General features: G+C 47.5%; 1 protein-coding gene across 2 annotated transcripts; it reads right to left on the bottom strand.

Annotated features, from left to right (window-relative positions):
* Nucleotides 1-6,238: 6,238 nt before the first annotated feature.
* Nucleotides 6,239-14,306, bottom strand: LOC100769335 (2'-5'-oligoadenylate synthase 1A). 2 transcript variants are annotated; one of them, XM_027414127.2, is made up of 6 exons: nucleotides 14,088-14,306; nucleotides 12,831-13,119; nucleotides 10,696-10,877; nucleotides 9,199-9,431; nucleotides 8,373-8,526; nucleotides 6,239-6,576 (listed from the first exon to the last, which is right to left on the bottom strand). In XM_027414127.2, exons 1-6 carry the CDS (start codon nucleotides 14,268-14,270, stop codon nucleotides 6,553-6,555), a joined length of 1,065 nt encoding a protein of 354 aa, XP_027269928.1. In that variant the 5' UTR covers nucleotides 14,271-14,306; the 3' UTR covers nucleotides 6,239-6,552. The 2 variants fall into 2 exon arrangements, with proteins under 2 accessions (XP_027269928.1, XP_027269929.1); XM_027414128.2 differs by having other exon boundaries at nucleotides 6,239-6,402.
* Between the last annotated feature and the right edge of the window lie 754 nt (nucleotides 14,307-15,060).

Genomic DNA, 15,060 nt, shown 5'->3' with positions numbered 1-15,060 from the left:
GGGGGCCTGAGCTTCCGGGGGTCTTTTTCTATCAAGGTTATAGGCAAGCATTTCTCAGAGCCATAAAGCCTATAGGGGCTCAAACAGAGCAGTTTGTCAGCTTCCTTTATGGCTCAGAGAGGGTTTGACTCATGAAAAGTGAGACTCCCCTGGCATTTCTTAAGAGGAGAAAAGGGTTAGTGGAGAGCGGGACTATGATTTCTAAGAGAGGAGAAGGGGGCGTTGTGTGTTAAACTACATTTGTGTGGCTAGTTAGACGTTTGTGATTGAATAAATGTAGAAAAAGGGAAGAAGTCTTTGCTAGCCATCTGCCATGGCGGGTGGGTGAAAAACCCGAGCTAACATGGGGTTAGCTCGTTAAACAACAATAAAGCCTCATGCAGTTTGCAGCAAGCTTTCAAATCCACCTGGTGATTGGGGTGACCGAGGTCATGGGCTGAGACCCTGGAAGCCTGAGTTTTTCCGGGGGTCTAACATTTGTGGGCTCGTCCTGGATTTTCGACCACCCCTCACCTGAGTGGATTGGATCTTGGAGGTGACATGATTTGAGCTCGCAACTTATATGTTCAATGTCTCTTGCTGTTTTGTTGGTTTGGTGCCATGACTTGAATTTGATCTGTGCCTGCGCAGGACTTGTACTTGTATTTGGATTTGTAATTTGGACCTCAGGGGGAAACAGACGTGTTTTGAGACTCTGAAGTCCCGCCCTGGACGAAAGTCCGAGGGTCATTTGATTTGGATCATAGGGAAAGCAGACGTGCCCCAAAACAGACGTGTTTCTGGAACCCTTGGTTCTGCCCTGGACGAAAATCCAAAGGTTGTTTGTAATTTTGATTTTGGGTACTATTCCTTTGCCTCGAAGTTTGTCCTGTCTCTTGTGTCTGTCCTGTTTTTGCTGTTTGTGTCTGTCTCCTTACTAACCACCCTCATCCCCTGATTCCACCTCAACTGTGATCGGCAGATGTGCCCGGAGGATCACAGACTGCTGCCCTGAGGACACCCAGGAGGTACGAACGGAGGCCAAAAACCCTGGACCCTCCTCAGTTAGCAGCGATTGTAGCCACCTGGTTCTGCCATCCATCTTCCCAGCGCCATTGCCTTATAAGCGGCGCGGGCGGATTGGGTCGGCGTCTGTTCTTTCCTGTCTATTCTGTCTCTGTGTTTTCATCATTGGTTTTCAATTCAGGATCCACCACGACACCCCCTTTTGTTGAGTCACATGGCGCCACACTAGGTAACTTTCTTTTCCAGTCTTTGTTTCTGTACGGTTTCTGTAAGCCTGGAGGGTTGGAATGGGCTGGGTGACTGGGCAGTTGAGCAGCAGGTTTGTTATCTATATTATCTGATCTGTTGCAGTCCACGCCCTCACGGCCTGCTTTTCGGTGGTGTGTCAGTTTTATTATTTCTGTTAATTTTGTAGCCAGCCACAAATGACTGGTAACCATTTTGCTAAAGTTGAAAAAAGATACTTAAACCGCCATCTTGACTAAAGGTGACTGCAAGGAAATTAGAGGTACCATCTTAGAAACAAGTTTTTCAATTAAGATTTAAAATGTTAATGCTTCTATATATTACAGAAAGACATTAAGGGAATTTAAATTTCTTTTTAAAACCAGTTTTTTTTAATGTTTATGTTTTTTTAAAATGTCTTTTTATTAATATTTATACTTAGAGCTTCAATTTAGAATTATTTTTAAGCAAAGCCTGACAATGTACTTGTTTTATAAAAGCTGCTAATCTATTATAAGATGTTACAGTTTATGTTTTCAGAAGTTAGGTTTAGGGCGTTGGTGGCACACGCCTTTAATCCCATCACTTGGAGGCAGAGGCAGGTGGATCTTTGTGAGTTCAAGAGCGAATTCCAGAACAGGCCCCAAAGTCACAGAAAAACCCTCTCTCATTTAAGCAAGCAGCTAAAATGTGTACATGTAGCTACTGTTTAAGGACTATAAGGTAACTCTATGCAGTTTTAAATTCAGCTGTGCTAAGTTTCAAATATTTTACTAAGTTAAAACCAGTTACAGTCAGGCTGAAAATTAATTACAGAAATAAGACCTTACCTAGCCACCTGTATGCTTCTTGTGTGCTTAAGGCAAGTGACTAAAACAGACAGACAGACCTCTAATGCTTCAGAGACCTGAAGAATATGGCATTTAAATTGTTATCTTTAAAGTTTATAATATCAGACAGACTGCCAGATCCTGACAGTGACCCAAAGTCTCCAAAGAAGATTGTGAGGCACCTCAGTTCCTGCACCTGGACCAGTGAGCGAGATGCTCAGATGTGATACCTGCCGCCTGCCAGGACCTGGCCGAGACTGTGGACAAAGCTGCTGGTCACTGGAAAATTGATTGCACCCCCTTTGCCTAGACAAAACAAGGTCAGTCTTTTCCATGTCCCTCTTCCACAGAGAGGAAAGAAACCTCTCACCTTATAGGCCAGGTAAAGATTGCTGTTCTTTGAGACATCTGCCTCCAGCGGTAATGGAGAGACTTGGGTGTGGCTAACTGTATATGGACTGACTTCTCACTGGCTTCTGTCACTTTTTAGTAGATTCAGATAAAATATACCCTTCTCAGATCTCTGAAATATTAATGGTTGTCAGCTTGACAGCATCAGACAGTCAGATCCACTATAGGCTATAGTCAGCATGTTAGCTGATAAAGTAATGACTACCTACTGTTCAGGCACAAGTTCAAGGTTTTTAAGTTTATTTTGGTTGTCATCTAAGTACAAACTTAAAGGGCTTTTCATCAGGCCAAAGGCACCTCTGTCTAACCCATACCTGGCTCTCTGGACAGAAGAAAAATGTACATGCTTCTAGCCCAAATCTGTATTTTTGCTCGGACTCAAAATTATAAATATGTTCCTGCTTTGAACAGATATCCAGATACCTGCTTTTTCTGCAGGGTGGGCTTCAGTAAATAAGTTTTAATCTCTGTTTCTAGTTTAAACATGTCTTAAACAGGTCTCTGCTTCTGGCAGACATCTGAGTATCAGTTGCTGATTAGAGGCTGTTCTAAGTAGACTGCGAGCCCTGGACTTGCTGTGGATGTGAACCAGTCCAGCTGATGTGGACACCCCCTGTCTCTGCAACAGAATCTGTCAACAGCCCCTGTTGGATTCCCCATTGCCTAAATTCCCTTTTTTTTTGCTTTTGACTAGCATTTCAACCTTCTGGGGTCCCTAACTTCATCCCAAAGTCAGCAGGAAGTAGCATGGGAAAGAATTTGCCGCCCATTTTCCCTGCTTAAAATGCTAAGTCAGAAGGGACTCCCTTGCATGGGGATGCCAATATCTCTCACTCCCTGATGGGGGCGCTAGAGAGACAGCAATTCCATGATTGGAATTTCCAAAAAAGAAAAAAAAAAAAAGAAAGAAAGAAAGAAAATGGGGGAATGAAGGGACCAGCTCCCCATTTCGGCAGCCATGACAGTAACACGCGCTCACCATGACCTTGCCTTGGTCACTAAGAGGTCAGATGCCTGCCTCGTGGTAAGGAACTAATCAGAAGTTATCTGGTGGAGCTATGCTTTATGGCTCTCGGTGTGCTTTATGGACAAGTGCACAGCAATGACTCACAGAGCATAGCAACCACCCTGGGAGGGCCTAGGAGCCATAACAACCAGTTGACCAATCAACACAGGGCAACCCTCCAAGCCTGGAGCCACACAAATCCTGAGCCTGTGCATACACTTTGACACTCCCCTTATGCTGCCTTACAAGATCTCTCTGCAGCCAGTTCAAGGTGTCTTTGCTAGCCATCCACCATGGCGGGTGGGTGAAAGATCCGAGCTAACATGGAGTTAGCTTCTTAACAATAAAGCCTCATGCGGTTTGCAGCAAGAAAGAAAAAAGAAAAAGAAAAAGGGAAGAAACTCGGCAGTTCTGTTGACTCTCCAAGCACTTCTGCTGAAGCAGAGGCTGGGAACACAGACTTGTGGTAACCACAGCAACCAGTGTAATCTTCCCAAGAAAAACAGGTTCCATTTGATCCACATTAGCACTTTCACCAAATATTAGCTGGTTAAAGGGGACTTCTCAGCCCTAGAGATTACACCTAAGGTGCTTTGATCAAAGGGAGAACTAAGGTTGTGCGAGGTAACTTACCATCCACCAGGGAAGTGGCAGGGCTTGATGACAGACACTTTAGGTTTCCATGTCCAGTCTTCAATTTTGATCTTCTGCCCAAGGTCAGGGCTTCCTTGTTGTGGGACATTTTACTCTTTTTGGGGTCCACCACCCAGCTCCCAAATAAATCGCACAGAGTCTTATTACTACTTATTAATGCCCAGTCTTAGATTGACTTGTTTCTAGCCAGCTTTTCTTAACCTAAATTATCACATCTACCTTTTGCCTCTAGTCTTTTTCCTTTTCTTATGTCTGTATATCCTACTTCCAATCTTACTCTGTGACTGGCTGGGTAACTGGGTGACTGGACCCTGACATCCTACTCTCCTTGTTCTCTTGCTGCTCCTTCTCGTCCCAGATTTCTCCTCCTATTAATTCTGTCTGCCTTCCTGCCCCACCTATCCTTTCTCTTGCCTTGCTATTGGCCGTTCAGATCTTTATTAGATCATCACTTGTTTTAGACAAGCAAAGTAACACAGCTTCACAGAGTTAAACAAATTCAGCATAAACAAAAATGACACACCTTAAAATAATATTCCCCAACACTTCCTCCTCTCTAGAGCCCACCCACTGAGTAAGTAGTGCATGTCCATCCAGGGTAGGTATTGCCCTGTTCTCCATGGTATCACAAGGGTTCAGTTCCTCCAGAAGTCAATTCATCTACATTCAGTGATCTCAAATTTAAAATTGGATTTAGGTCAGTAAAGCTGTGACCACCACTGCCCTCACCCTCTAGACATCCCTTGTGTCTCCTTCTCATGGCCCACGTTGGCTCATCTTCATAGCCAATTTCATCAGCTTTAGACCCTCCTTGGAAACAGCTCTGGGCATGTCTGTGAGGGCATTTCCAGAAATGTCTGCCAACTGCTTCCTTCACCGAATAACACTCTGTAGCCTGTGTCAGCCCACCTCCCAACTGTGGAGTTGTGTCTGGATTCACACGGGCTAAATGATGCTTGAGAAGATCAAATGTCAGAATGGTTGGCTGACTTCTGACCAGGTTAGCAAGACACAAAATGGGGAAGACAGGCTCTTCTGCAGGGGAAATTGGGAAAGCCGGATCTCCACTAACAGGAATAAATCCCACCCTCACCTGGCCATGTAGGAAGACCATCAGTAATGGAAGCAGAGAATCCTAAGGAAACAGAGGGCAGCTTGGCCAAGATGACCTCAGCTATTCTCTTGGCTCTGACATCAAAACCACAGGCAACTCAGGATGATTCTTTTATGTCAGGCCTCATGCATGGTGGATAAGGTAAGCACTCTGCCACTGAGCAACAGCCTCAGCCTCTCACTGGAACACTCCAGAAGAGTCCTTCCCTGCTAAGCCACCCCCCTGTTGCCTTTCTGCTGTCAGAGGTCCACACAAGGAAGCCAATCTATCATGAAGGAATGGGAGGCGGCCATGACACATCACCCATGAACTTTACATTGGTGTGGGGGTAGATGAGGGCTGATATGTTGGGTCTACATCATGGCATGGACATGGGGGACCCCTGGGCATTGTTATTAAAATGGGTCTCTGTGTATCTGGGAGTGTTTTAGAAGGGACAAGACTGGAGATATAGACCAGTGTCATTGGGTCTGGGGCCTCAGATAGAACACAAGGCTGAGTGTGATTTATTCTGTGGTAGAGAGGACATGGGTGTTTTCACACCCCAAGACTTTGGGGTTCCTGGGTCTCAGAGCCACTAGAGTGAGAATTGAATGAATGAGAGCCAGGAAGACCCACCACTCCCCCACCAGAGTGATTAAGAGAGTGGGTTTTGGGGACAGGAGCTTGTGAGTCTGAGCAATGCCCTCCCACTTAGTGAGTAGGATCCAAGGGATCACACATATGGGGCTTTGTGGCCACACTGAACTATGGAGCCATTAGGTCTCTATGTGAAGGGTGGTGTGTGAGGGGTGGGGGGTGGGTGTGTGGCTGTGTGGGTGTATAAACCCAGAACTTGGAAGACAGAAGCAGACAGATTTTTGTGAATTCCAGGCCAGAGAAGGGCATATAATGAGATCCTGTCTCAGAAAGAATGAAAGGAAGAGAGAGAAAGAAAGAAAATAAATTAGTTTTGAGATTAACTCTGAGATTTTTTATTTATTTCACAGCTTCAAATCTCATTATAGCCACAGACAACTAAGTTTTAAAGTCACTATTGAAACAGATTCCATGCAATTTTATTTTCCTGCTCTCCACATCCCTTGACTCTGGAGTCTTCTGGGCAGGTGCTGCTATGCTCACAGGAGGACTCATGCTCAGTTCTCATCCACTTGGGGCTGAAGGGAAGGCAGGACACATCAGACCTACACTGCACTCATCCCAGAACTAAGGCAGGATGATGGTGTGAACTCCAGGCTAGCCTGGGCTATGCAGCAGAAGCCCACATCAAGACAATTGAAAACAACAAAGAGTAAGAAGCTAACTTGTTATTGTGGCATAGGAACCTCCATCTGCAATAGAAAACACACAATCATGTCAGGAGCCCACATTCTTACTTGGAAGGGGTTACATATGAGCTCTGAGGGTGGGAACCGTGATGACACCAGAGACCCTCGGAAGAAGGACAGCATGTCCCCATGTTGTGAAGATGGCTGTCAGGAATGTTTGGGGGGGGGCTTAGCAGGTTGAAAGTGTATGTAGCCCCACCAGAGGTCCCCTCTTTCATATCTGCCAAATGAGAGACAGGGCCTAGTGACCTCTCTGCTGCATGACAGCACTAAAGGCCACAGCAGCCACAGCTGCCTCCCTCCAGTGTCCCTTCTCCTTCCTTCCTGACCTGAGGTTTGCTTCCCTCATCTCTGAACCCATACTAAGCTCTATCCTGAGTCCATACATGACAAGATCTGTTCTCTAACATCAGAAAGACTCCTGCCCAACAAGAGGAAAGGTCCAACTGCAGGTCCATCTGTGTCTCTTTGGCTGTGACACAGACTCCCTGAATCCTGTTGGCCAGCCCCACCTCTCCTTAGTTGAGCATCCCTGAGCCAGTAGCTTCGGCTCTCGCATCCTAAAGGCCTCTGTGTGTGTGTGTGTGTGTGTGTGTGTGTGTGTGTGTGTGTGTGTGTGTGTGTGTGTGTGTGTGCAATCAACAGTATACTTCTCAAGTGCTGCCCACCTTGGCGTTTTGAGTTGTACTAGACTGGAGCTCACCAACTAGGCTATGCTCCCTCACCAGGGAGCCCAGGGGTCCTGCTATTGCTGATTCCCAAAACTGGAATGTCAAGTGCACGTATCCTTGTGTGGCTTATATATCTGGTTCTGGAGATGATGATATCAGGCTCCTTATCCTTACTTATGTGGCTAGAGTTTTATTGACTGAGCCATATCCTCAGGCTGAGTCTCTTGTCTCATCAGAGAGAGACGGACGTTATTAAGTTCACCTTGTAGAGCCCTACTGAGGGTCCAGTGAGTCACTGTATGATAAGAACACAGGATGAGCATGTGTGAACATCCAGTGAGTCACTGTTTGATAAAGAACACAGGACAGCATGTATGTGGATACAGTGAGTTACTTATGATAAAGAACACAGGACTCATTCTGAGCGAGGTAACCCAATCACAAAAAGACAAACATGATATGCACTCACTCATATGTAGATTTTAAACATAGAGTAAGGGATTACCAGCCTACAATCCACACTGCCAGAGAAACTAATAAATAAGGAGGACCCTAAAAGACACAAACTTTGTCCCCTGGAGAAGGGGAAAGGGACACGATCCCCTGAACAAATTGAGAGCGTGGGAAGAGGGGGGAAGGAGCTATGAGAATGAGAAGGGAGGAAGAGGAAGGATGCAGAGGTCATGAGGGAGCAGAAAGGTTGAGTCAGGTATAGATTAGAAGAAAGGATGTTCGATAGGTAGGGTTTTAGTTGGGGGGGTATTAGGGGAGGAGGGGAGGGAGAAGGGAACTGGGATTGTCATGTAATTCAATTGTGTTTGTAACTCAAATAAAAAAAAGAAAAAAATAGAAAAAAAAGAACCCTCCCCCCCAAAAAAGAACACAGAGCCTGAGCACAAAGCAGACACTCAGAGCAGAGGCTATAATTCCTTAGGACACTGAGTGACAGAGACTCTGTAGGGGTGATGTGACAATCTGAGGTCACAATGACTGAATGCCTGCACTGTTGCAGAACAACCTATAAGCCTGGGCATCTTTGGAAAGATCACATTTTTGTTTGAATATTCTTGAAATAGATGGAGTGACCAAAGCTGTGTGCAAGGGGACAGGATGATGACAAGGTCTCACCAGCACATCCCAGGAGCGCACTGGGGAACCACCACAGCATTTAAAGCATGGGTATTGTAGCGAGGCCAGAGCCTCCTCTGCCAGCAGCTTCCAGCCATCTGAGTTCAAACCAGCCACGTTCCCTGTTGGGTCAGCCGGGTCTAGGATCACAGGCCTGCAGAGCAACATTCAGAGAGGGAAGTGACCAGCTGACCAGTGCCCCAGGTGCCACTGCACAGGGATAGTGGAGGAGCTCAGCAGAGCACCCCTATCCAAAGTTTGTCCTGAGTCCCTGCCATACAGCATAGAGCAAGCCTAGAGACATCTTTGCCCATGACCTGGAAGGCCTGGGTTCAGTCCTCTAGCCTTTAGTAGCTGTGTGTCCTGGGACAGGTCCATCAGCTTCTCTGATCCATGAGATGGGAAGTCTCGAAAGATGGGGTATGTGAGCTGAAGACAGCACAGTATGAAGACATGCCCTCATCTTGGATGACAATTTTACTGCATTGTTTACAGTTAATTAGTCAAGCACTGGTCTTTTGTGCCTCACAGCCCTTATGATACTGTTACAGCTGGAACATCTCAGTTCCTGCTCCATGTACCCCTCCCTCTGCCGTTTGGATCTGGACAAGGTCAGAGCCTCAGTCTCCCCATCTGCAGACAGGAGAGGCCATCCCTGCCTCCCAGGGCTACAGACGCTCATGTCAATCAGGTGACTGCAGGACAGTGCCCAGCATAGTGACAGGACAGAAGATGCTCCATTGACACTGAGCTCCCCGCCCCCTTTTCCACACTGCTGCAGCCTGGTCCTCTCAGTGGGGAGCTGAGTCACATGGGGATAGGCTACCTGTTTTTTCTAAGCTGTCTGCGCAGGTAGTTGGAGACCTCCTGGTCTTGAAAATCATAATACTCTGTCCAGTAGATTCGAAGCTGCCTGTACTTGGTGACCAGTTCCAAGACTGTCCGGAAGCCCTGGGCTGTGTTAAACTCAGTGACTCCACTCCCACGTTCCCAGGCGTAGACTGTGAGCAGCTCCAGGGCATACTGTGGGGGCAGCAGCTCCCTCAGTTTCTCCTTACACTGAGAAAAGAAAGGCAATGAGAAAAACGGGTCTGCCAGCTGTTGTGTGCGGGCCACTTCTCACGGGCTCCATACAGTTGCCACTTGATGTCATTGCAGGTTTACTGGCACACAGCCACACCCATTCATGTAGATTCAGTCTATGGGCTCTCCTGTGCTATAGCCTAGGGCGGGGTAGTTGGGGTGGAGACTGTGTGGTCCACAAAGACAGCATTTACTGGCAGTCACAGGAGGAATCATGGCACTTGAGTGACAGCCAGGGAGTGAGGGTGGGGGCAGGAGAGCAATGATGCACACTATTGAAGGTTTCATCACAGGCTCTGAGGTAACTGGGGAGGAATTAAGGAGATGGCCCCATGGGTAAATTGCCTGCAAGCATGAGAACTGGAGCTCACATGCCCAACATACACATGAATGTCAGGCAGGAGAGAAAACCCACTCATATTCCCAGCTTCAGGGTGTGAGGTGGGGGTCCCCAGGAGCTTGCTTTTGTTCAGACCTCCTGATTCGGCACACTGTAGGCTCAAAGTGTGAGGCCCTGCCTGGATGTACAAGGTGGAGAGTGACTGAGGTGCTGATATCACATTCTGGCCTCCACAAGCTTATGCACACACATGCACACACAGAGGCACATGCTCCCATGAACAGGCATATATATACCCACACCAAATATATCTCACGCATATAATACTCCAGGAATATTGCTGGATGGATGTTTAAAGGAACCATTGTTTGACACATCAGGAAAGTGAAAACAGTGCATGTTTTAAAAAAACAACCAACTAGAAATCCATAGGTAAAGTTGGGTGTGAAGGTATACACCATTTATCCCATCATTAGGAGGCAGAGGTAGTGAAATCTGTGAGTTCAAGGCCAGCATGGTCTACATAGTGTGTTCAGGACACCCAGCGCTACATCGTGAAATCCTCTCTCAAAATAACAGAAAAAAGAAAGAGAAATCCAAAGACGAGAATGACACTTGAACACTGAATTAGATGCAGCTGAAGAGTGAGTTAGTTGACTGGAAACTGGACTAGAAGAAATCATTCATAACCAGCATGGAAATTCCTCCTTCCTCCCAGGTCCTCTCTCCCCCTCCTTCTCCCTCCCACAACATTGCCCTCCCTTGACTTCCCCCTTCACCTCTCAATTTGCTCTCCCTTCCCTCCCACTTTGCTCCTCATTTTTCCTTCTCCTCATCAACCCTGCCATTCTCCACCTCTTGAAAAGACAGGGCCCACAGTGGATATTCAAGAAGCCATACCAGTTGGTACCAGTGCTTGACCAGGCGGATGAGACTCTTTAGCTTGGGTGGACGATGCTTCAAGAAGTTTCTCTGGAGCTCTGTGAAGCAGGTGGAGAACTCGCCTTCCTTCCCCAGGGAGGTGCACTCCCTGATGAGTCTGCTATAGATTCCGGGATTAGGTTTGCTACAGTTGAGTTGACCTATAAAGAGGTTTTATTCAGCAAACACCCCAGCCCTTCTCTGAGGTTCTTTGGTCTATCTGGGGTGACAGACTCACAGGCTATGGGGTTCAGTGAACAGGGCAGAGTTTTACCACAGCAAACATCACTCCCCATACATCCATGTGCCCCACCACACCTCAGTACAGCATACACCATGTGGGCCTAGAAAGTCCCTACCCCCAACTGGTCTTTGTACAGTGCCTTCCTCACAGGCCTGGAGACAGTGTTGGGAGGAAACAGCTCACTGTGGTCACACACGAGAGGGATGCATGGTCATCTAATAATGGTCAACCATGCTCTGGTGTCCAGTGTCTTCTGCACGGTGTGTGTCTTGTGTGTACACTGCTGCTTGTGTCAGATTTACTGTGGAGCAGTCTGCTGCATTTGTACATCATGTATCTTGTGCTTACGGGGTCTGTCCTATGTTTGTATGGTGTATACATTGTTTGTGTGTGTGTTTGAGGAGAAGTATACATGTATGTTAAGAGGCCCAAGGAGGACCTAAGGTGTCTACCTATTTAGTTTGTCTCTCTGTGAATATGGATTTTGGCTGGCATCCAGCATACCATGGAGATTCTCCTGTCTTTGGCCATGTAGGGCCTATGTGACAGGTCAATGTGTGGTCCTCTCTGTTTAGGTGGGTGTCGGTGATTTGAACTAAGGTTCTCATGCTTGTGCAGCAATTGCCCTTATCCCTGATCTGTCTCCCCAGCCACTGTGTGTTCTCTCTGGATGACTTTCGGTAGCTCATAACTTAGTAACATGCAGTAATTTGTCTAGTCTGAGAGCAAAAGTGTAGGGGTGTGTGTGTGTGTGTGTGTGTGTGTGTGTGTGTGTGTGTGTGTGCGTGTGTGTGTGTCTGTGTGTGTGTGCGTGTGTGTGTGTCTGTGTGTGTGTGTGTGTGTGTGTGTGTCTGTGTGTCTGTGTGTGTCTGTGTGTGGATGCATGTGCACATTTGAGTAGACTAGGCAGGCAGCAGGCTGGGTCTTAGGTTTGTGCAGATATGTGGCCATGGCTGCAGCAGACCATACCATCAGGCTTTGAAACTTATACAGGACAATCACCTACTGGGGGACAAGCCCAGTCATGTCATACAGTGACCCAGGGAATTCTCTCCCTCATGTACTTATTTTCAACTTCAGAGCCCAGCACAAAGTCAGTCTCATCAGCTAAGTCATTTTGGGTAGGGATGTGGCTGAGGTCCTCTCTTGGGCTGTCGCCCACACTGCCATTTCCAAGGAGGGGCTTCTGTGGTGGCCCTACTTCCCCACTGCAAAGCTGCCTGAGGCTGGGGAGTCCATGACAAGACAGGCTTCTGGGGAGCCGCCCTCCCAGCTCATTCCTGGGTCACCCCCTCTAGGTCCCCTCAACTCTGCAGAGGTCTAAGCCTCTTGCAGCTTCCCACAGCATGCTGCTTGCTCCTGCTCCCAGGCTGGCCTCCCATTCCCTGCTGCCTGAGACTCTGTTTCCATGGCTCTCCTAAGCCCAGGGCAAGTGGCCTTGTAGCTAAGTTAATAGCGCAGTTCACACAGTGGCCAGTAGGGGTGCTGTGTCCCCCAAATGTAAAGCGTCAATTATTCTCTCAGCTCCCCAAACCCCCACTGTGCTCTCTGGGGTGTCCCTGGTTGTCTTTGGGTAGAGTTTGGCATTTGTAATTTTGGAGATGCACTGTGTGCCAGGCCTGGTGTAAGATTTAATGTAGAGGATCATTATTGTTTAATGATACATGTGTGCACATGGGGGGCTGGGGTGTGTGTGCTGCCTTTCCAGTTTTCTGAGAAGTTACTCATCCTGCACAGACACACACACACACACACACACACAGAGAGAGAGAGAGAGAGAGAGAGAGAGAGAGAGAGAGAGAGAGAGAGAGAGAGAGAGAGAGAGATGGCAGAGAGGATGAAGGCACATGGAAGCATCTGACTGGCTTACCCAGGACATCATAGGCCGGCAGCACATCAAACTCCACCTCCTGTTGAAGTTGGTAAGAACTCAGTTTGAAGCTGAGTGCTCGAAGGTTGGATTGCTTTGAACTTTGAACCTCAAACTTCACTTTAATATGACTCCTATGCTGCAATTCATACAGCTGTTTCTTAATTTCCTGGATGAACTCTCCCCGTCGCTTTAACTGATCTTCAAAGCTGGTGAGATTGTTAAGGAACACCACCAGGTCTGCATCTGACCTGCCCTTGAGGGCTGTGCCTTTGCCTGAGGAGCCACCCTAAGAGACAAGGATGGAAATTTCAGGAAACAGGCAAAGCCATGTCTAGCGGTTAAGAACCTCAGCAGTGGAGTACTAGTCAGCCCTGAAGAGTGAGATCAGGATCTATGCAGGAAAACAGATGGTTCTGGATTTCCTCATGGTAGGGGAGGTAAGCCAGACTCAGAATGATGGACATCAGTATTTTATCTATACAGTCTAGATGTGTGTGTGTGTATGTGTGTGTGATACAAGGAGAAAAAGTGGGGGAGTTATGGGAGGCACCTAAAGGATGTGAGGAGCAAGGAAGGGTAATGGGGAAAGACTAAAGAGCACATGTTCTCTGATGTGAGATCTAGGTGCACACAGGTGACATGCCATCAGAGAGACTCTCCCGGGAGGTCAGTGTCAGGGGTAAAGGATGGGATGGTCGTGGGCAAGAGTAACTGTGAGTAAATTAAAATAGACATGTGAAACTACTGTCATGATCCCATTGTTAGCAGACTGTCAAGGGAATACACCAATAGTACACCACATGCTTGCATGAAGACAGCCTGTGTCAGTACTGAAAAGTCACAGAACAAAAGCTTAAATCAAGAGAGTTGAATTCACAAGGAACATTACTGAGAAAATAATGATGCTGAGAAGAGCCTCCCTAAATAAAATGCTGAGCACATTCACTAACATAATTGCACAGCCCACAGAGTTGAGATGACATTTAAGTAGCCACCACAGTGACTGAGTTAGGTACCATTGTCAGGAAGTGTCATTTGACAGATAGGGGCATGGGCAATGAGGTTCCATCAGTCCAGCCATGCAACAGGCAGGGCCTCTGCTCTGTTCTCTACACTAAGCCACAGCTGGGATGCACATGAGAACACTGGGCCACAGAGAAGGTAGGCAACTCACTCCCCACTCAGGGCTTCAGCCTGGATCCTCAGGGTCCTCTCCCTCCCCACTGGGGTCAGCTCAGGCTGAGGGGCGCTCACCTTCACCACCTTGGAGACCCTTACAGGGTGAGCGGCGTCTCGGAAGCATCTCTCCTTCAAGAAATCACATATGATCTTGATGGCTGCCTTGACCTCAGTTCTGAAGCTGGTGTTGGGAAGGAGGTGAGCCTCTATGAACTTGTCCAGGTCACAGGCCCAGGTCCTGCTGAGTCCCTGCTCCATCCTCAGGGCAGCTGTGTCTTCTGACTGCTGCACAGCCTCTGGAGTCAGCTGCACCTTATATTCATAGCTAGTTTCTCTTTCCCCGTAAGGGTGGGCCTATGTAATCACACTTCTGCATCTGAGGTCTCAGGCTCCTGGCCTCCCTGATAGTGTTTAACAGTAGGGCAGTTCTTTGGAATTCCAAATGCTCATGCTGCAGGAAGCATTGTTTGTATTTTCCTTCTTGGTATTCTATTGTTATTGAAAGAACCCCTAAGGAAAACTGACTCTGTGTAGCTGGATTCATGCCAACTTGACACAAGCTAGAGTCATCTGAGAGGCAGGAATTCAATTGAGGAAATGCCTCTATAATAGTGGACTGTAGGCTAGCCAGTAAGCAGCACCCTCCATGGCCTCTGCATCAGCTCCTGCCTCCAGGTTGCTGCCCTGTTTGAGTTCCTGTCCTGACTGCTTTTGATGATGAACAGTGACAGGGATGTGTGAATGAAACAAACTCTTTCCTTCCCAAGTTGCTTTTGGTCAGTGTGATTCATCCCAAAGACAGAATCCCCACGACACTCTCTGAGCACTATCAGCCACCATCTGTCAACAGCTCCTCAGCTAGGGGAGAGGGTTTGTGAGTGCCTCTCCCATCCAGGCTAGAACATGGACCGGCTTGACCTTGCACAGGCGACCACAGCTGCTGTGAGTGTTCAGAAGGTGCTGATTTGCTCCAGTTTTCTCCGATCTTACAATCTTTCCATCACTTTTGCTCTATGTCCCGGAGCCTTGGAAAGAGGGGCTAAAATAC

The sequence above is a fragment of the Cricetulus griseus genome, chromosome 4 (assembly GCF_003668045.3).
Source record: "Cricetulus griseus strain 17A/GY chromosome 4, alternate assembly CriGri-PICRH-1.0, whole genome shotgun sequence".
Lineage (NCBI taxonomy): Eukaryota > Metazoa > Chordata > Mammalia > Rodentia > Cricetidae > Cricetulus > Cricetulus griseus.
This window is presented reverse-complemented; position numbering and strand designations above follow the sequence as displayed.

Excerpts from the sequence above, each read along its gene's own strand:
- LOC100769335 (XM_027414127.2), bottom strand. The coding sequence starts at position 14,270 with ATGGAGCAGGGACTCAGCAGGACCTGGGCCTGTGACCTGGACAAGTTC. Across the intron at positions 13,120-14,087 it reads GGGTCTCCAAGGTGGTGAAG|GGTGGCTCCTCAGGCAAAGG; the intron begins GTGAGCGCCCCT and ends CTTGTCTCTTAG. Across the intron at positions 8,527-9,198 it reads AGACAGCTTAGAAAAAACAG|GCCTGTGATCCTAGACCCGG; the intron begins GTAGCCTATCCC and ends GTTGCTCTGCAG.